Raw genomic sequence first — 22,188 nt, 5'->3', positions numbered from 1 at the left:
GATCATGTTGTTTAGTTATCTGCTTCCAAAATTCAGTTCTATTTGACCCAATAGAACAGATTTTTGTAAACTAAATTTTATTTGTTCATTTATTAGGTTCCAGACACCAGCAATAACGCCAATGCTTATTGTCTGTTTCTAGTTCCTCTTAGATAGACAAATAGATGTAGAAAAATGGACAGCAATGTGGAATGCAAGGTTTTTAAAAAAATTTTAGAGTATGTTAAAATGTTGGCACAACATTGTATGCAGAAGGGCCTGTACTGTGCTTCACAGTTCTATGCTTTGTGCTGTAACTGCTGCCAAAAAGAAGGGAGTGAACTGCAGCCCAGGTAGATGCAGGTGGGCAGTGAGTTTCAAGGTTTAGAGCCAGTGATGATAAAAGAAGAGTGATATATTTATAAATCAGAATAATGGTTGGCTTTAAATAAAACATTCTCATGTATCTTTTGCCCTTGGAAGAGAGGTGTTATTGGAGCAGCCTGGGTAAATTACTTGGTGCATTTTATAGATGGTGCACCCTGAAGCTGCTGTGTACTGGCAGTGAGGGGAGGGAGTGTTTAGGATGGTGAAGGGAGGGATTGTTTAGGGCGAATGCAGGAAGTGTTTAGGGTGGAAGGAAGGAGTGCTTAGAGTGGTGGATGGACTGTGATCAAACAGGCTGAATGTCTCAAGCTTCTTGAGAGTTGTCAGTGCTGCCCTTACCTAGACGGGTCAAGAGTATTTCTTCATATTCCTTACTGATGTCAGGCTCACCAACCTGGCTTATTGTTAGAGCCTTCTTTAAATAATGGAGCAACATTAGCTGTCGTCCGGCACCTCACCCACAGTTAAGGATGTTTTAAATATCTCTGCTAGGGCTCCTACGATTTGTGCACTAGCCTCTCATAGCCCCAAGGGAAGACCTTGTCAGGCCCTGGGGATTTATTTATTAATTTGTTTTTGGGGGCCACGTTGCCAGGCAATCCCCTGATTTTAATCCTATCCTAATCACGGGACAATTTACAAAGACCAATTAACCTACCAACTGGTATGTCTTGGGACTGTGGAAGGATACAGGAGCATCCAGAGGCCATCGGGAGAACGTACAAACTCCTTTCAGGCAGTGGCGGGAATTGAACCCAGGTTGCTGGCACTATGCTGCTATGCTGCCCTACCCTAATTCCTTTGTCCATGACTATTAGGAATTAATACACAGTTTTATAGTACTGATATACTACTGGTGGTGTTCTAATTTATTCTGTATTTCATTTAAATATGTAAATTGTTACTCAGTTAAATGGTAGTTAGTCTCTTTCATACCTTTTATCAATTTCCATGAAACTTCGGCTCATTTGGCAGCCACTTAATTGGGCCAAAATGTACTGTTCCTGATGTGTCCCAATTAACCAGAATCTGTTGTGTATTTAATATTTTGGTATTGTGTGATCAGGCATCTTTGTTGTTTATATAATGCATTATGCTTACATGTAAAAATAGGTGAATTGCATACGGCACAACATTAAATCGTGATGCATGCCTCACTTAAAGTGAAAAAGCTAAGTTAGACTTGCATTCCCGGCTCTCTTGGTTTTCTTTTTATTAGTGTAATGTTCTTGGAATTACAAAACGTAACAGTGGCAGTGAGGTATTTTTAAAAGGAACCTGAGATGACCCCTACCTGTGGAAGTGCAGTGAGATGTTCAAGTTTTTTTTTAAAAAGCGCGCTTTGTGCATTCTTCAGAAGGAGACCGAAGCAGTTGAGTTTTTAAAAAAGACAGAAAATGGAAGAATTAACAGGTTCATAAACAGTGAGTACCAGGTGATAATAATCACTTTTTTAAAAAAAAAGCAGAAATGGCTGGCTACATTGGAAAGCTAGATGTATTTCATTACACATCATGTGACTGGATTTTGTATACTGAACAGTTTGAGCAGTATTTAGAGCAAAAGGAATAGCCATTGAGAAGCAAGTGCCAATTTTGCTGAGTGCATTGCATTTCAAGACATACAGTTTGCTTCGGAGTTTAACTGCTCCAACCAAACAAGCTGAAATGAGGTTTGCTGATATTGTGAAAGTAATGCAGGAACATTTAGAACCACAAAATGATCGTTGATTGCAGAATGCTTCAGGTTTCATAAGCAGAATCAGAAGGAAGGGGAGTCCATTTCAGCTCATGTGGCTGAATCAAAGAGATTTTCTGAGCATTGGCAGTTCAATGATAGGCTTAATAATGCACTGAGAGATTGTTTGGTTTGTGGAATATTACAAGAAGGCATTAAAGAAAAGTCTCCTACCTGAAACACGACTTACATTTAAAAGCCGTTGAAATTGCTATCTCAGTGGAAACCACAGACAGGGATGCAATTGAGTTGTCATTAGGAATGAAAGTGAGCATGAACAAAATTGCAACATATAAACAGAAGTGTGCCTGGCCAAGCAAATTGTATTATTGTTGTGGCCAGGGCTCACATACACCAGATAAATCCAGGTTTAAATGTGAAACTTGCAGAAAAGTAGGACACATACAAATGTCACGTACCCCGTGACCAGGTTAAAGAACCAGCAGAAATGGAAAACGTATTGGAGTCTGGTATTGCTATAAACTAATAGGAACAAAACTAGGCTCTTTCAAACCTAGGGGTGAATGAATAGAGTCTTATGATGATGAAGAGAGTTCAGTTCAGTTTGAGGTAGTTATTTGAGTAACTTTGGAGAGAGGTGAGCTGATGCTGTCAATTTTCCCATTGTCTTCCAAAATCCTGTTGCAGTCACCGACTATGACCATAACATGTACGACTGTTCTTCAGTGGTGGAATTATCACCTAGGCAAGGATGGGCACACAAATAATTCCCCACTGGTCGCACCTTTTCACACTGTGAGCCACTGATCGATTTTCCCGAATCGATCCTCCAAAACCCCACCTTCCTGTGGGTGCAACAAAGCTCGTTCAGTGTCCAAAACTGTGCGTCTATTTGTGTCTCAGCGGACCTGATTTTTATCTCCACATGTTGGACACCAGCTGTCCATCAACCTGCTCTGCCCTCCTCTGACTGCAGAAACTTTTACAAGCAGGCAAGTGTCCTCGTGGAAAGGTAAGCAACTTGTAGAGAAACCATAACATCAATCTTTCGAGCAGTCTCTCTCTCTCTCTCCCCCCCCTCTCTCTTTCCTCCCCCCTCCCTCTCTCTCTCTCTCTCGTTGGACACCTCCCTCTCTCTCTTTGTAACAGCTCAAGCGGTGTCCAAAAGCCAGTCTCATTCTCCTGACATTTTAAAGTGATTGTCCACAGAAAGTATGAACCCTATGGGTACATTACACAAAGAACATGTCAAGCATACAGGGATAAATGGACTGCACAGGGAAGAGAAAAGGCTAAACAGTCAAGTTGCAGTTTCAAAAAGAGCACTAATCTGTGTATTGTTGATGAAAAATCTGATAATGAAGAACGAAGAGAGTGAAACAGGACTGAGATTTACAATGTGAAAACTCGCAATACATAAGCAATATGGCTTACACGTCAACTGCAAGTTAATTAAAATGGAATTGGACAGTGGTTTGGCTGTTTCAGTCATTCTACAAAATGAGTTTGAACAGTATTTCAACTATACTAAACTGAAGCCTGCAGATGTCCAACCTAGAACCTATACTGGGAAAAAAAACACTCCTGTGGGATTGACATTTGTTACAGTGAAATATAACAACCAACAAGCCATATTGGGTTTGTGTGTGGTAAAAACAGTAGGGCCAGCATTATGAGGCTATGACTGGCTGAGACAACTACAACCTGATTGGAGATCCATCCACCATTTACATGCCACTTCCCCTGTAATAGGGTTAACTGAAAGCATATTAAGAAAGGTACAGGATGATGCCACAACTGTCTCCATGCTGCACACCATGAACCATTGCCCAATAGAGGGCAAACAGGTGTTGATGCCAACTTCTGTGCCTCTATTTCAAAAGCAGATTGGACCAATGAAGGATCTTGCTGCTCAGGTAAATTGTAAAAGTGATGAAAGCAGTTGACTGACTACAGCAGTTTTTATAGACAACATATCTGAGAAAGCTTCTGATATGTTAATCAGGCTTGCAAAGTGTGTCTTGATGTTGAGCTGGAAGAGAATTCAAGGAGCTTGAGGAAAGTTGGAAGCATATTGGTTTTTGTGAATATAAAGAATGAGAATCTACTCTGCATATATTAAGGTTATAGCAAAAATTTTGGATGGGAGACAAAAAGCTGCTTGTTAAAGTAGATGCATAGACCAAAGCCCCGCTGGATGAATGGAAGGCCACAAACAAGAGTCAATGCAGAATCAAAAACAGAGAATTTGTTGGATGATGTTGTAGATAGGAAACCAAGAGAAGAGATCATATTGTAAAGGGAGCTTAATATTGTAAAAGGGTTAATAAGTGATTACTCCAGTGAATTAAATGCAGCTTCCCAAGATCAAGATGCACATCTTAGAAAGAATAAAGAAGAGGATAATGGAAACGGAAGAGTATAAACAAGACCTAATTTCTAGAAATTTGGAAATTCTGAAAAAAACCTAAAGACTAGAAGAAGGAAAAGGAAAGTGAGACAAATCAAGACAAGAAGTTATGAAGGAGAGAAGCAAGGCTCGAAGTAGATCCAGAAAGAAAAGCCAAAAAAAGGGAAAGAAGGGTGTCCAGAGCTCTCAGAACCAGTTCCTGCAGTCCCAGAGTCAACTCCTATAACCACCACAGAGGAGGCCTCAGATCCTGAGATTGTTTCATCTTACCTGCCAAGCAGAGTGATCATCCTTTTCAGGAAAGATGTTATCCCCGAGTAAGAAAGCCTCCACAGCAATTAAATCTTTAGGCCTGAATCAGACAACTTAAAACTTACTATGCTGTGGATGTCTGTATCATAGTATATTGCATAGTATATTGTATACGAGTTGAGATGCATTCTGTATTGAGTTAGAGTTTATAGCTAAGCAGGGAGGAATGTTTTGTCTTTAGTAATTAAGTAATATTTGAGTAATCTTGTAAATATATTGTTTGATTAAGCATTCTTTGTTTTTATAATTCATTATTGTTATATGTAAATGTATGTTAATTGCATATGCCATGATACTACCAAATGCATGTAGTACCTTACTTGTGCACCTTACTTAAACTAAAGAACAAAGTTAGAACTCGAATTCCCGGCTCTTTTGTTTTTCTTCTAATTAGTTTAATGTTTTTGGGGTTGCAAAACATAACAGAATCCACTGTATATCTTTTCTCAAGTAAGGAGATTGGAACAGCACACTGTATCTCCAGGTGCAGCCTCACCTGTACAGATGTAGTATAATCTCCCTAGACTCCCTCTTGTTGGAGATGGTCATTGTCTGGTACTTTTGAGGTGTGATGTTAATTGGCACTTATGCTTGAATGACGCTCAATTCTTGTACCATTCAATGTAGTTCATCTCTGGGTAGAGAATACGTTCTGCTTTATTCCTGGGAGAGTACAAACTAAGAGGTGATCTTATAGAGGCATATAAAATCATGAGAAGCATAGATACAGTGAATGCATGGAGTTTTTTTTCTCAGACTTGGGGAATAAAGAACTAGGTTTTAGGTGAGAGGGGAAGTGGGGACTTGAGGGGCAGGATTTTTACCCAAAGTATGCTATGTATGTGGAATAAGCTGCCAGAGGGAAGTGGTTGAGGCAGGTATAATAACAACTTTTAAAAGACAGTTGGACGGGTAGGTACATGAAGAGGAAAGGATTAGAAGGCTATGGCTTGGTTGAGTTTTCTTCATTGGCATGGACCAGTTGTGTCAAAGGGCCCTTTTCCATGCTGTGGAACTATGAATGTCCATAAGTTGTAAAATGCGTACAACTCACTCACTGGCATCAGAAGTACACAACAATGATAAGAAAGATCTTTTACGAAAGGGTGGAAAGAGAAAAGTCCATAGGAGCAAAATATTACAAGTATGTCAGCCTTTTGTAATGAATATTGCTACAGGATGTTGTTTGTAAGTAGGGGTGTCTGCAAGTCAGATGTTTGTAACCTGGGGGTGGGATGCACTGGGCACATCAGCTCTATTGCTTATTTATTTAAATCTATCCAAGGATGGATTTCTTTTCTCAGTGGTCTCTACTTTCTCTTTGCTTTGTTAACTTTGCCCTTTAGTTCCTGTCTCTCCTCCCAAAGGACAATCCCTCACATATCTGAACAACCTCCTTTGCTCTAAGGAAGAATATTTCAATTTCTCTATTCTATCATTCTGAATCTTGAAGCCTTCCCCGAAGTCCTTCTGCGAAATTCCATCTGCATTCTCTCCAGAACCTTCATACCTTGCCAGAGAGAGACACAGAGGTCAAACCATGGACAGAAAAAAAAACATAACTTGAGCTGAAGGTGTGAGAGAGAGAGAGAGAGAGCTAGAGGGTGGTTTGTTGAGATATCCCAGAAACATTGACCATCGGTCCTGGTGTGAGAGCTCTTTATTTCTGGGAAGAGTTTTACACTGAGTTAGAAGTTGCCAAGTGGTATAGGCGGCTGCAGGAATTAATGATTAATTTCCAGGCCTTGCTGCAAGCACAGACCTGGAGGTGAATCATTAGGACCTTTTGAAGTATAGTTTTCAATAATTTTCTCTGCACACATTTTAGGGACAGAATTGGGGAAGAGAGATACTTTGACCGGGTAGAACAAATGGGACAGAAGATGGTGCAGTCATATCTCAAACAGAACATCGAGCCAGGGTCGGCAACCCGCCCAGAAGAGTAAGCTGCGTCAGTAAAGATTCTGTGACCAGGAACGGCTTCTCACCTCCCGGTTGAGTGGGTTAATCAGTAACCATAGAGCTGTGAGCGTCCTCGGCGGGAACAGGCCGCACTGACTTATAGCTCACTGCCCTCCTAGTCATTAGCTAGGAATTGCTAACTGAATGTGCCACTTATCATAATTTTTAGTAAGCTTGAATTCTTTACCATCTGATCTGCTAATTTATTCTGTGAATGGTCTGATCGTTGGGTGAAGTTTTATGGACTTCCTCCTGAGTCGTGAGGTAAGTCCATGCCAGAAACAGAGCAGAAGCACCCCGGGTAATCCGGAGCATTGATTTGCTTGTTTAATTTGCCAGGTGGGTATTGTGGACCAGCACAGGATTCTCCCTGGCAGACTCTTGCCTGTATCTGTCCAGTGTTGTTTTGTACTTTACTCCTGCACAGTTCAGTTCCACTCCATGTGGTTTTGGTTCAAAGTTGCTCTGTTTCAAAGTTTCTTGGTTACATGTGCTTTTAAATATTGAAGTCATGATAGAGGGATGAACTGCATCATGTCGAAGCTTACAAGCAAAGTCATAGGATAGAACACTACAGCACAGAAACAGGCCTTCGGCCCACCTGGTCTATGCTGAATGATTAATCTGTCTCGTTCCATCAACCTGCACCTGGACCATAGCCCTGCATATCCCTTTCATCAATATATCTATCCAAATTTATCTTAAATGTTGAAGTCAACCCCACATCCACCATTAGTGCTGGCAGCTCTTTCCACGCTTTCACCACCCCACAAGAAAGAAGTTCCCTCTTGTGTTCACCTTTCATCCCTAACCCATGACTTCCAGTTGTATTCTCACCCAATCAGCGGATAAAGCGTTCTTGCATTTACCCTATCTATAGTCCTTATAATGTTGTATAACCCCATTAAATCACTGTTTAATCTTCTATATTTAAAGTCCTAACCTATTCAACCTTTCCCTGTAACTCAGGTCCTCAATTCCTGGCAACATCCTTGTAAAGTTTCTCTGAACTTTTTCCGTCTTTATTTCCAAATTTCCAGTAGGTAGGTGACCAAAACAGCATACAGTACTCCAAACACTCTGAAAGAAGCTGTAGAAAGTTGTAAGATTAGTCAGCTCCATCTTGGATACCCAAGGCTTCTTCAAGGAGCGCTGCCTTAGAAGGGCAACGTCCATTATTAAGGACCCCATCACTCAGGACATGCCTTCTTCACACTGTTATCATCAAGGAGTCGCAGAAGCCTGAAAGCACACACTCAGCGATTCAGGAACAACTTCTTCCCCTCTACCATGTGATTCCTAAATGGACATTAAACCCATGAACACTCACTAACTTTTTTTTAATATTTGTTTTTGCACTGTTAGTCTATTCAATATACACATATATATACTTTAATTTACTTATTTACTTTTTTTCCTTTCTATATTGTCATATATTCCATTGTCCTGCTACTGCTAAGTTAACAAATTTCAGACATTCCAGTGATAATAAACCTGATTCTGATTCTGAAATTAGGCCTCACCAATGTCTTATACAATTTCAACATAACATCCCAATTCCTTTACTCAATGCATTGATTTATGAAGACCACAGTCCCAAAAGCTTTCTTTTCAACCTTGTCTACCTGTGATGCCACTGTCAAGGAATTATGGATCTGTATTCCCAGATACTTCTGATCTACCACACCTTTCAGTGCCCTACCGCTCACCATATAAGTCTTACCCTGGTTGGTTCTCCCAAGGTGCAACATCTCACACTTGTCTGCATTAAATTCCATCTGCCATTTTTCCAGCTAGTTCCGATCCTGCTGTGAGTTTTGATAGTCATCCTCACTGTCTGCTACACCCTCAGTCTTGGTGTTATCTACTACTTTGCTGTTTCAGTTTACCATAATGAAGATGACAAAAAACAGCAGATCCATCACTGATCCCTGCAGCATACCAGTAGTCACAGGCCTCCAGTCAGAAGATGCAACCATCTACTACCACTCTCTGGCTTTTCCCGCGAAGCCAATGCCTAATCCACTTTACTACCCCATCATGAATGCCAAGCGACTGAACTTTCTTGACCAACCTCCTATGTGGGACTTTGTTAAATACATAAAGTCCATGTAGACAACATCTACTGACTTGCCTTCATCAATTTTTCTGGTAACTTCCTAAATCTCTATAAGATTGGTTAGACACAATTTACCATGCACAAAGCCATGTTGACTGTCCCTAATCAGTCCTATCCTATCCAAGTACAGGCAGTCCCCGGGTTATGTACGAGTTCCGTTCCTGAGTCCATCTTGAAGTCGGATTTGTACGGAAGTCAGAACAAGTACATCCAGTATTATTTAGTGTCAATTAGTCAAACGTTTGTTTTAGTATATCGTATATATTTTATCTTTCTATGCATATAAGACACTTAAGAAAAGTATGTATTCCAATAATTAAACCACTGCGTTGCTTAGTAATAATGGTAGCTTTCATCGGGGCAGGGCCTTTCACGTGCTCCATTATTCTCACTTTATCCGTTATCACTTAAAATTGTTCCAATCGTTGACCGACTGTAGCCTAACGCGTTTCCAGTGACCGATGACGTTTCACCTCTTTGCAAATGCTTTATTATTTCCACTTTATTTTCAATCGCAATTGCTTCCCGTCAATGGAACAGAAACACTGTGGGCGGCGGGTCCCGAACTCTACCAAGGTCCACTGGGTCCTAAGGACCACCGCACCACCGCTGTGCTGGGTTTGGGTATTTGATCCTCCACAATATTCCGCCTGGGAATTTAAACTGAAGGTGGCAGTGGGTTTTTTTTATGAGGTCGAGTTGCGAGCTCGACATCAACCCGGCACAGATGGTACGGGAGTCACTGGATCGACATCAACCCGGCACGGGAGCAGTCTGTCACTGGACTGAACTCGGAAACTTCCATTCTCCAGCCCGGCGCTGATCTCACTGCGCCACCAGCTGACCGGAATGGGGGGGGGAGTGGGGGGGGGGGCGCAGGGTCAGAGTGAATCTTGCTAAGAAAAATTTAAGCCAAACACAAAGTTACACACTCAACATGGTGTCAACGGCAACAACTTAAAATGGTGGACGGCGCTCTCCTTCCTCGGTTCGTAATTACGAGTTGTCCGTAGGTCGGATGTTCGTATCTCGGAGACTACCTGTACTTATATATACTGTCTTTTAGAATAACTTTCAATAACTTTTCCACTACTGATGTCAGGCTCACCAGCCTATAATTCTCTTGTCGATTCTTAGAGCCTTTCTTAAACAATGGAACAAAATTAACTATCCTCCAGTCCTCTGGTGTCTCACCCGTGGCTAAAGCTGTTTTAAATATCTCTGCAGGACCCTGAAATTTCTACACCAGTCTCCCTCAGGGCCTGAGGGAACACTTTGTGGGCAATGGGGATTTATGCATCCTAATTTGCCTCAAGATAGCAAACACCTCCTCCTCTATAATCTGTACAGGGTCCATGACCTTACTGCTGCTTTGCCTGGCCTGATGAGTTCCTCTAGCATTTTGTGTGTATTGCTTTGGATTTCCAGCATCTGCTGATTTTCTTGTGAAAGTCATAGATGACCTGATCACTGAGGCACAAGAACATGGCAGGTGTAAGCCCTTTGGCCTCTCAGACCTGTCCCACCATTCAGTATGATTATAGAACCATTAAAGTACAGAAACAGCCCTTGCAGCCCACAATATTTTGGTGAATTAATTAAATTAAATTAGCATTTAAACTGATTGCTTCTGCCTATGCAATGTCCATATCCTTCCATTCCCTGAAAATTCATGTGCCTAAGAGCCTCTTGAACACTTCTGTCATATTTGCCTCCATCACCACCCCTGGCAGCACACTACAGACACCCAACACTTGCTATATGTATATAAAGAAAAGGTGGGGGGAGCTGTCCAGGATATCTCCCTTGATCTTAATCCCTCTCATGGTAAATGCATGGCCTCTGGTATTAGCTTTGGTATGTGTGATAATGAGCTAATTCCAATTCTTAAGGTCAGGCAGTATCTGCAACAGCAGAAATGGAATTCATTTGTCAGGTTGAACAAAACTTAAAACACAGAAATAGGACTGAGTGCCTATACCCCTGGACCTGCTCCTGTTCAGGACACCTGCAACTGACCTGATCTTGCCCCACATCTTTGATCAACCTCCCATGTCAAATACCTTGTTAAAGTCCATGTTGACAACATCCACTGACTTAACTTCATCAACTTTTCTGGTAACTTCCTCTAAAAACTCTATAAGATTGGTTAGACATGACTTACCATGCAAAGAAGAGTGGGAATAAAGGGGTCCTTTCCTGGTTGGCTGCCAGTGTATAATGGTGTTCCACAGAGGTTGATGTTGGGATTGCCTCTTTTCACCTGTATGCTAATGATCTGGATGATGGAATTGATGGCATTTTGGCCACATTTGCAGACTAGATGGAGGGACAGATGGTGTTGAGGAAGCAGGGAATCCGCAGAAAAACTTGGACAGATTAGGAGAATGGGCAATGAAGTGGCAGCTGAATTCAGTGCATGGAAGTGTGTGGTCATGCACTTTAGGAATAAAGGCATAAACTATTTTCTAAATGGCAGGCAAATTCATAAATCAGAGATGTAAAGGGATTTGGGAGTCCTTGTGTAGGATTCCTTAAAGGTTAACTTGCAGTTTGTTCAGTAGTAATGAAAGCAAATGCAATGTTAGCATTCATTTCAGAAGGATGAGAACATCAGAATCGGGTTTATTATCACTGGCATACTGTATGTCGTGAAATTTGCTAATTTAGTAGCAGCAGTACAATGCAGTAGATGATAATATAGAAAGAAAAATAAATCAATTACAGTTAGTGTGTGTGTGTGTGTGTGTATATATATATATATATATATATATATATATAGAGAGAGAGAGAGAGAGAGAGAGAGAGAGAGTGAATATAGTATTTAGTGAACAGATTAAAATAGTGCAAAAACAGAAATGATAAACATTTTTAAAAAGTGAGGTAGTGTTCATGGGTTCGATGTCCATTTAGGAATGATATGGCAGAGGGGGAGATGATGTTCTTGAACATAAGACCATAAGACAAGGGAGCAGAATTAGGCCATCTGGCCCATCGAGTCTGCTCTCCATTCAATCATGGCTGATCCTCCTCAACCCCAGTTCCCGGCATCACCTTTGATGCCATGTCCAATCAAGAACCTATCAATCTCTGCATTAAATATACTCAACGACCTGGCATTCACAGCGGCATGTGGCAACAAACTTGCCATAAAAGCAAGGATGTGATGCTGGGGTTTTAAAAGACATTGATCAGACCACACGGAGTATTGAGCAGTTTTGGCCCCTTAGTTAAGAAAAGATGTGCTGACTTTGCAGAGGGTCCGAAGGAAGTTCACGAAAGTGATCCCAAGAATGAAAGGGTTAATGAAAGAGGAGTGTTTGATGACTCTTGGCTTGTGCTCATTGGAGTTCAGAAGAATTGTGTGTGGGGGGGAGGGGAGATCTCATCGAGACCTATTGAATATTAAAAGCCCTAGATAGAGTGGATGTGAAGTGGATGTTTCTTGTAGTGCGTCAGTCTGGGACCAGACGCACAGCCTCAAAATACGAGGATGTCCCTTTAGAACGGAGAAGAGGAGGAATTTCTTTTGCCAATGGGTGGTAAATGTGTGGAATTCATTGCCACCAATGAAGGCCAAGTCAATGAGTTTATTAAAGTGAAGGGTTGTCGGTTCTTGATTAGTTAGGGCCTCAAAGGTTACGGAGAGAAGATGAGATGGGGTTGAGAGGTATAAGAAGTCAGCCATGATGAAATTGCGGAGCACACTCAATGGGCCGAATAGCTTAATTCTGCTCCCTTGTCTTCTAGTCTTATGGATTTTCTGTGATTCATGCCTGTGAATTTTTTTTTGCTATTGTGCACAACAAGGCATACAGAGGAAGGCACCTAACCAGAATGCCTTTTTGTTCAACATTTTTTTGATGAATAATATTTCCTGTTTTCAAGGAACATGTCCCTTTTGCAAATTAAGGAAATACTGTGTGCACTTCCTTCAATAAAGAGACCAAATTTCTTCAGAATCAGATTAAGAATTAGAATCAGGTCATGAAATTTGTTGTTTTGCAGTAACAGTACATAGTAAAAATTATAAATAACAATACAAAGTATATATAAGAATTAAATAAGTAGTGAAAAAAGAGAGGGGGAAATAATGTGAAATTCTTGAAATATTGATATGTGTCTTAAGGCTGCTGTGCCTCCTCTTTGATGGTCGCAACGAGAAAAGAGCATGTCCTGGGTGATGGGATCTTTAATGATGGATGTCACTTTTTTGATGCAACGCATTTTGAAGATAGCCTGGATGCTGCAGAGGCTAGTTCCCATGATGGAGCTGGCTGATTTTTCAACTTTCTGAAGCTTTGGCCCTCCATACCAATTGGTGATGTAACTAGTTAGAATGCTGTCTATGGTACATCTGAAGAAATTTGCCAGTGTCTTTGGTGACATACCAATTCTCCTTCAAACTCCTTATGAAAATTAGCCACTGTTGCTCTTCTTTGTAATTGCATCAATATATTGGGCCCAGGATAGATCCTTAGTGATGTTGACACTCAGGAACTTATAACTGTTTACCCTTTCCACTGCTGATCCCCTGTGAGGACTGTTGTATGTTCCTCGACTTCCCCTTCCTGAAGTCCAGAATCAATTCCTTGGTCTTACTGAAGTTGAATGCAGGGTTGTTGCTGCTGCAACACCACTCAATCATCTGATCTATCTCGCTCCTGTACGCCTCCTCATCACCATCTGAAATTCTACCAACAGTATTTGAGTTGTCAGCAACTTTATAGATGCTGTTTGAGCTTTGCTTAGCCACACACTTGTGAGTATAGAGCAGTAGGCTAAGCACACATCATTGAGGTTTGCCAGTGTTGATTGTCAGCTAGGAGGAAATGTTATTTCCAATCCACACTGACTTTGGTCTCCCAATGAGGGAGTCAAGAATCCAGGGGCAGAGGGAGGTGTAGAGGCCCAGGTTTTAGAGCTTGTCGATTAGAGCCGAGGATATGATTGTGTTGAACGCTGAGCTGTGGTCAAAAATAGCAGCCTGACATAGATAATGCTATTGTCCAGGTGATCCAAGGTTAACTGGAGAGCCAGAGAGATTGCATCCACTGTCAGCCAATTGTAGCAAAAGGCAAATTGCTGAAGGTCCATGTCCTGGCTTAGGCAGGAGTTGATTCTAGCCATGATCAAGCTCTCAAAGCACTTCTTCACAGTAGATGTAAGTGCTACTGGGTGATAGTCCTTGTGGATTCACACAGGTGTAGTTTTATTCTCCCTTTCAAAGTGTGCATAAAAGGCATTGAGTTTATCTGGGAGTGAATCATCACAGAGATTCAGGATGTTAGGTTTTGCTTTATAGGAAGTGATGGTCTGCAAACACTGCCAGAGACAATGTGCATCCAATTCCGTCTCTAACCTCAGTAAGAATTGTTTTTCTACCCTTAAACCTGCAGCCTTCTCTTCACTGTACACCAGGTCTCATGATGCCTCATACTTGGTGAGCCTGCAGGTTCTCCTTCAAGTTGCACACCATCTCATCTTAGAAACATATTGCTCATCCTTCATTGTCACTGTGTCTAAATCATAAGGTCATAAGATATAGGAGCAGAATTAGGCCATTTGACCCATCGAGTTTGCTCCACCATTTCATCATGGCTCATCCATTTTTCTTCTCAGCCCAAATCTCCTTTCTCCCCCATTCCTTTGATAAGGTTCCATATGGAAGGTTAGTTAGGAAGGTTCAATCGTTAGGTATTAATATTGAAGTAGTAAAATGGATTTAACAGTGGCTGGATGGGAGATGCCAGAAAGTAGTGGTGGATAACTGTTTGTCAGGTTGGAGGCCGGTGACTAGTGGTGTGCCTCAGTGATCTGTACTGGGTCCAATGTTGTTTGTCATATACATTAATGATCTGGATGATGGGGTGGTAAATTGGATTAGTAAATATGCAGATGATACTAAGGTAGGTGGCGTTGTGGATAATGAAGTAGGTTTTCAAAGCTTGCAGAGAGATTTTGGGCAGTTAGAAGAGTGGGCTGAATGATGGCAGATGAAGTTTAATGCTGATAAGTGTGAGGTGCTACATTTTGGTAAGAATAATCCAAATAGGACATACATGGTAAATGGTAGGGCATTGAGGAATGCAGTAGATCAAAGTGATCTAGGAATAATGGTGCATAGTTCCCTGAAGGTGGATAGTGGATAGGGTGGTGAAGAAAGCTTTTGGTATGCTGGCCTTTATAAATCAGAGCATTGAGTATAGGAGTTGGGATGTAATGTTGAAGTTGTACAAGGCATCGGTGAGGCCAAATTTGAAGTATTGTGTACAGTTCTGCTCACCGAATTATAAGAAAGATGTCAACAAAATAGAGTACAGAGGAGATTTACTAGAATGTTACCTGGGTTTCAGCACCTAAGTTACAGAGAAAGGTTGAACAAGTTAGGTCTTTATTTGGAGCGTAGAAGGTTGAGGGGGGACTTGATAGAGGTACTTAAAATTATGAGGGGGATAGATAGAGTTGACATGGATAGGCTTTTTCCATTGAGAGTAGGGGAGATTCAAACAAGAGGACATGAGTTGAGAGCGGGCAAAAGTTTAGGGGTAACACGAGGAGGAACTTCTTTATTCAGAGTGGTAGCTGTGTGGAACGAGCTTCCAGTAGAAGTGGTAGAGGCAGGTTCGATATTGTCATTTAAAGCAAAATTGGATAGGTATATGGACAGGAAAGGAATGGAGGGTTATAAGCTGAGTGCAGGTTGGTGGGACTCGGTGAGAGTAAGCGCTCGGCATGGACTAGAAGGGCCGAGATGGCCTGTTTCTGTGCTGTAATTGTAATATGGTTATATTCCTTCATGCCCTGACCAGTCAAGAATCTATCAACCTCTGCCTTGGCCCCCACAGCTGCCTGTGGCAATGAATTCTGCAAATTCACCACCCTCTGGCTAAAGAAATCTTCCTTCATCGCCATTCTAAAAGGACACCCCTATATTCTATGTCCTCTGGTCTTAGATGCACGCCCCATAGGAAACATCTTGACAATCCCTCCACAACAATCCACCTTCACTAGAAGCACTACATCAGTTCTAAAAGGTATTCTGTAAACTTATCGGCAATAAAAATGAATGGGCAATAATTGCAGGCATTGCCAGTAATGCCCACATTCTGAAAATAACCTGTTGACCAATTCTAACAGCTCCTGGGCACCGTTTCACTGACAGCTCTATTGTCTGCTGTGCTTACATTAATGCTGTGCTTACATTAATAAATAGCTTGTCCCTCACTCCCAGAGCTTATAATGTTATCCGAGTCTCTCGATTAAATTACTGTCTCATCATTGCTAACCTTTTTTTTTATTCCCATCGGGCAGTCTCGTATTCTGTTCTGTCTTTTAAACCAGCTAATTACAGCGATCATTTTCTTGATATTAGATCCATTCTCATTATTAAGCATACCCAGAAAGGGGGAGGGAGGAGGTTGGATTTCAAGAAATTTTGCCAATGTGAAAATTGTAAAATTATCTTCAACTGTCGTTTGCTTAATTCCCACCAATCACCTCAGTTACAGTACAAAATCAAAGGTTAGCATTTATTGTCCATGCTCGCTTACCTTTGAGAAGGTGGTAGTGAGTTGCTGTGGTCTGATGCTGTATCCAGAGGGCTCTTGTTATCTTGGTCTAGGACCTGTGCCTTTGTATAAGGTCACCCTTTGCTCTTGTAAGCTCCTAGAATACAGACCCACACAAAATGCTGAAGGAACTCAGCAGGCCAGGCATCATCTATGGAAAAGAGTAGAGTTGATGTTTCGGGCTGAAACCCTTCATTGGGACTTGTCCTGAAATGTCAACTGTACTCTCTTCTGTCGATGCTGCCTGGCCTGCTGAGTTCCTCCTGCATTTTGTGTGTGTTGCTTGGATTTCCAGCATCTGCAGATATTTTCTTGTTTGTGAGAATACAGACCCAGCTTGATTAGTCCTGTGTGATTGAACAATCCTGTCAATCCAGGAATTTGCCAACCATTGCTAAACTTCCAAACTCCATTAAACATTATTTCTAAGCTCCAACCCCTTTGCAGTAAAGGACATTATTCCATTATCATCTTAGTCATTAGCTACCACTGACTGCTAACATCTTGTGATTCATTCCCAAGAATATCAAGATCTCATGAAATTCACTTGCAGTCTCTTTCCACTTGGATAATAATCTGCCTTTGATTAATCTTATACTCACATTTCCTCATATTAACCTTCATTGGCCAGTTTTTCAACCACTCAGCCTATTTATTTATATCCCATTGCAGGGTCACATTGTCTTCATATTCAGATTCATTGATTCATCATGTGTACATTGGAGCTTAGAGTGAAATGGATAGTTTGTGTTAACAACCAACACAACCTATGGATGTGCTGGGAGCCGCACATTCAGGTGCCAACATAACATGCCCCATTATTCTGCAGAACAACAACACATCAACCGCAACAAAACAACAGCAGCAAGACAAACTCTCTTCCCTTCCTACCCACTCAGCTATACATACAGTCCTCCAACTCCAGGCCACATCTAGACCTTCAGTGGACTTGTAGACTGAGGGCTTTGGGCTTCATTCTTTGGTATCAACCACATGACTTGCTGATAATGGGACCTGAGCTCCAGGCCTTGAACTTTGAACTTGCACCCTCTCTGACCTTAGTAGGTCACAGGACTTTTGAACCTGGAACTTGCTGATCTCCTTACAATCTGTCCTTTCACCTATTTTCATGTCATTAGCAGACTCAGGAGCATTGGACACTGAATTGATCCCAGGGTATTCAACTGGTCACGTTCTTCCAATATGAAAAAGATGTTTCAACATTTATTCTGACTTTTTATGATTAATTATTAACTCTAGATTCAGGTTAAAATAATTGGCATTTAGTTTCCAGCCTTTTATTTTCCTCCCTTCTTGAATTAGAGAGTAGCACACCAGCTGATTTCCAATCCAGTCTAGTGGGTATAACTGAAGAGCCTCACTGGTGCTTGCTTCCCATATCTTTACCCTGTCTAGAAAGGATTCCCTCACACAGCTCCTATGCTTCAGCCTGTAGATATGACATGAGGTGGATTGATCTTCAGATGGTATTCTCCCCAAAATTCAGCTTGTAGATATGACATGAGGTGGATGGATCTTCAGATGGTATTCTCCCCAAAATTCTCCCTACTGTACTTTTTCCATAGACGTTGCCTGGCCTACTGAGTTCCTCCAGCATTTTGTGTGTGATTCTCCCTCAAAGTCAGCAGCTTCCAGCTCTGTCAGTTCCCGTTTGCAGCTAGTGAAGGTGACTGTACCCTTCAGCTTATCCCTTGTTGGACCAGGACCAAACTAACTCTGCACCATGTGCTGTTAAGGACTGTTGGCAAATATTTGCAGTGTGCTACTGGCGCATTGCTGGAGGAGAGTGTGCAAATGGACGTCCCGTGGTGTGAGTACCACATCTTGCCCTTCAGTAAATGGGGATCTTATCAGCCAACAAAACAGCCAGTTACTGGGGCAGCAAAGCGTCTCTGCTTCAACCTCAGCTGATAAACTTGGTTATCACACTGAACAATTATTTGTGCTTTTGAGGGAACTGGTTAGTGAAGTTCTGCCTGCCACTAGCTCAGTCAGCCTAGGACGCTTGCTGCTAATGGATGTGCCAGAGCCTCCTGCTAACTGCAGCTTCAACTCAGCATGAACCAGGTAAGGTGGCTCCCTCTTCTGCCAGTCAATATGAGAGCAAATGGTATGAAAGTAAATCTCCATTGAAATTGCTTGCTGTTACCAATATCTTGCCACGTATGGCATATATTTTTCTCCAGTATGAGTTGTGTTTCGAAGTTGGGGAGGTGGAGTGCACTGTTGGTTGACAAACTGGCTGAGTGTGATTCTGGTCTGTATTCCCAATGAGTAGAACATCCTGATTTCTGTCGGTCTGACCCCTGTGATCGGGAAGGACTTACAAAGGAAGCTGAGGGACCTTTTGAGGGTGATGAGGGGAGAGTTGGTGGAATCTGACCTATACCATAGATATCTAGAAATTGCCAATAAACCAGTTCAGGAGAAACTTCATGAGACTCGTATGTGCTTCCACATGGTGAACAATATTTAAAGCATTGAAGGGAAGAATAGCATCATGGAGAAGGAAATGGCAAAAGACGTACGTTGAGTATGAACAATAGTCAAGTGTGTTGGCAGATCCACTTATGGATAGTGTCATTCCATATAAATTATTTTTATAGAGGGTGCATAACTCAGCAGGTTCAAGGAATAGCCTTGTAGAGAGAACCTGAGCTGGCTTTTTTTCATGGTAATAACTTTTCAGTTAGAACTGGTGAAAAGTCATGAACTCTTACTCTCTCCACAGAGATTTTCCAATGATTTCTGTTTTCATTTCAAATTTCCAGCATCTGGAGTTTTTAAGCTTTAACCTGGTGGGAACTTGCTCAATTCTTTCAGGAAGGTAATGGAGCTAAGTGGGTGAGACTAGTAAAGTAAGTGTACGTATGTTACCTACCACTGTAATCTGATTGATTCTGTGCAGCATTTTGCAAACTTGGGGACACTTCAAGGTTTCTGAACACCTTGGAACTGTAGTTACTGTTGAAGAAACAGTGAGTGGCCATTAGTTTGAGCGTGGTAAGTTCTCACTAATGTGAAGTAGTAATGACTATTTTAGCAGTGTTGATGCACCTGGCAAAGTAGTCAAGAACATGTTTAACGTCTCATCACAGAAACAGGCTCTTTGGCCCCACAGGTCCATGAAAGCCAATATTTTCATTGAAGCTAGTCCAGTTTGGCCATGCTTGGCCCATGGCCCACTACAATTCCTATCCATGCATCTGTGAAATGCTGTTTAAATACTTAAATATCCTGTAAATATTAATGTATCTGCCTTAACCACTTTCTTGAGCAGTTAATTCCATATGTTGACCACTCATTGGGTGAAAAATTGTTTTCAAGTTCCTAATAAATCCTTCCCTTCTCATCATAAGCCTAATCAAAATAAAAATTACAGGAAGGCAGCAATCCCTTCGTTCCAATCCTCTTGCATTCAGGCTCTCCCTCAATATTACCTCTCTTTTATTGTAATTCTGCTGTATTTTCTCACTGACATTGTCTTCTCACAGTGTGACCCTCCCTCAGAACAACCCCTCCCACAGTGTGGTCTTCCCTCAATGCTACACTGACGGATGTGGATTGGGATAGGTTATTTTCTGGCAAAGGATGTGGATTACTTGATAAGAGGGCTGCTTTCAAAAGTGAAATATTGAGAGTACAGATTTTGTATGTTCCTGTTAGAATAAAAGGCAAGGCTAGCATGTTTAGGGAACCTTGGCTTTTGAGGGATGTTAAGTCCTGGTTAAGAAGAAGGAGGTGCGTAGCAGACTTGGAAACAAGGAATAAGTGAAATGCTTTATGAGTATAAGAAATGCCAGCAAACAGTTACGATGGAAATCAGGCAGACAAAGTGAAGGAGAATCCCAAGAGTTTCCACAGATATATTGAGAGCAAAAGCAGAGCATAGCATGGGATAAAATTTGTCCATTTGAAGATCAATGTTGTTGTGAAAGAGATGGGGGAGATCTTCAATGGATTTTTGACATTTGTACGTATTTGAGAGATTGATGTAGAATCTATAGAACTAAAGCAAAGCATTAGATAGGTCATGGACTGTAAACCAGATTACAGAATAGGAGGTGCTTGCTATCTTGAAGAAAATTAGGGTGGGTAAGTCCGCAGGGTTTAACAAGGTGTCCCTCAGATCTTGTGCTGAGATTGAGCATTAACAGTGTTATTTAAAATGTGTCAGAGGATTGTAGGACAGCAAGTATTGTTTCATTGTTCAGGAAAAGCAAATTACAGGTTGGTAGATTAACTTCATTTGTCATTGAAACATACAGTGAAATGTATTGCTAGTGCAGCCCCCGGTAAGCCTCAGGCTCGCTCAGTTCGCTTCCGTCTAGGGGGAGCAGCCTTCGGCCCTGCCAAACTGGGTAATCAGCTTGTGTAGATGCTGTGTGATGTCCCCACCACGCCAAATAACAGACAGTACACTGTATGTGATTAAATTCACTTTATAGATCTTACTGGAACTATGTATTTAATAGAGATACAACATAAAAGGAAAAGTAAAAGGCACCAATCTTATCAAAGTTCAACCACTTCGTGCACAACCGTTGGAGCTCAGTTAACGAAGTCTTCTTGCCACCATTCAATCCCCTCTGACATCCTCGACCCGCCGCCTGGGACCAACAACAGTGGTCAACCAGAAGCTCCACACGAATCTGTCCTCGTGTCCTCTCCTTGCCAAAGACCCTGAGCCTCGGACTCCCGCTCGGGGTCCATTCTGTCGCATAGCTTACAGCATCGCGTCTCCTGTCTCTATCCCCATCGCGCCTTCTCCCCAAAGCCCGCGAAACAATAGCTTACAGACCCACAAGAGAGAATAACATCTATCCCAATTGGTTAGCAAATGAATACAATTCTCGTTATCAGTAATTATAACCCAAACAAGCTGCAAGAGAAAAGCACTTTCTCAGCAGTTACCATAACAAAGAAGCATTTTTATTTTTAACGTAACAAAGAAGCCATTTTATTACCCTTAGCAGTAACATAAAAGAAGAAATCCCTTACACTTCCATCATTGACAAACACAACCAGAGATGTGCCTGGTGTAGCCCGCAAGAGTCTTCATGCTTCTAGCACTGACATAGCATGCTCACAACTTAATAACCCTTACCAAATGAGCACCAGCCTTCCCAGTATCCAGGGCATCTTCAAGGAGCCAGTCGCATCCCTCATTAAGGAGCCCCCATCACCCACGACCTGCCCACTTCTCATTGCTACCATCACGGAGGAGGTGTTGGAGCCTGAAGGCACACACACACAATGTTTCAGGAATAGCTTCTACCCCTCTGCCATCAGGTTTTTGAATGGACATTGAACCATGAACACCACCTCACTACTCTGTTTTCTGTTTACACTACTTATTTAATTTAACTTTATTTATTTATATATAATATGTGTGTTAATTTATAGTTTTTATTACTATGTATTGAGATCTACTGCTGGCACATAACGACAAATTTCAGAGCATATGCGAGTAATATTAAAACTGATTCTCATTCTAAACCATATGTGGAACATGGGAGGAAACAATCATGGTCACAGGAAGAACGTACAACTCCTTACAAACAACGGCAGGAATTGAACTCTGATCGTAAAACCAGCACTGTAAAGCATTACACTAATTACTGTGCTGCCATGCCACTCACTCTGACAACAGTATTGGGTAAGTTATTGGAAGATATTCAAAGGGACAGGATATATAAATATTTGGATAGACAGCCTAATTAGGGATA

General features: G+C 41.6%; 1 protein-coding gene across 10 annotated transcripts in view; it reads left to right on the top strand.

Moving 5' to 3' along the window:
* Positions 1 to 22,188, top strand: part of LOC140727548 (anion exchange protein 2-like) — a 251,153-nt gene that overhangs the window by 148,731 nt on the left and 80,234 nt on the right. The window contains exon 1 of one of the 10 annotated variants that reach the window (XM_073045097.1): positions 6,835 to 7,012. The exons of 8 other annotated variants lie outside the window; for them this stretch is intronic. In XM_073045097.1, the coding sequence (XP_072901198.1) occupies positions 6,989 to 7,012 (24 nt within the window). In that variant the 5' untranslated portion in view covers positions 6,835 to 6,988. Of the gene's footprint in view, positions 1 to 6,834; positions 7,013 to 18,396; positions 18,527 to 22,188 lie in introns of those variants that run through there. One more of the 10 variants, XM_073045106.1, reaches the window with a different exon arrangement.

Source organism: Hemitrygon akajei, chromosome 1 (genome assembly GCF_048418815.1).
Source record: "Hemitrygon akajei chromosome 1, sHemAka1.3, whole genome shotgun sequence".
Lineage (NCBI taxonomy): Eukaryota > Metazoa > Chordata > Chondrichthyes > Myliobatiformes > Dasyatidae > Hemitrygon > Hemitrygon akajei.
Note: the sequence above shows the minus strand (reverse complement) of the source record. Positions and strands in the feature narration are given on the sequence as shown.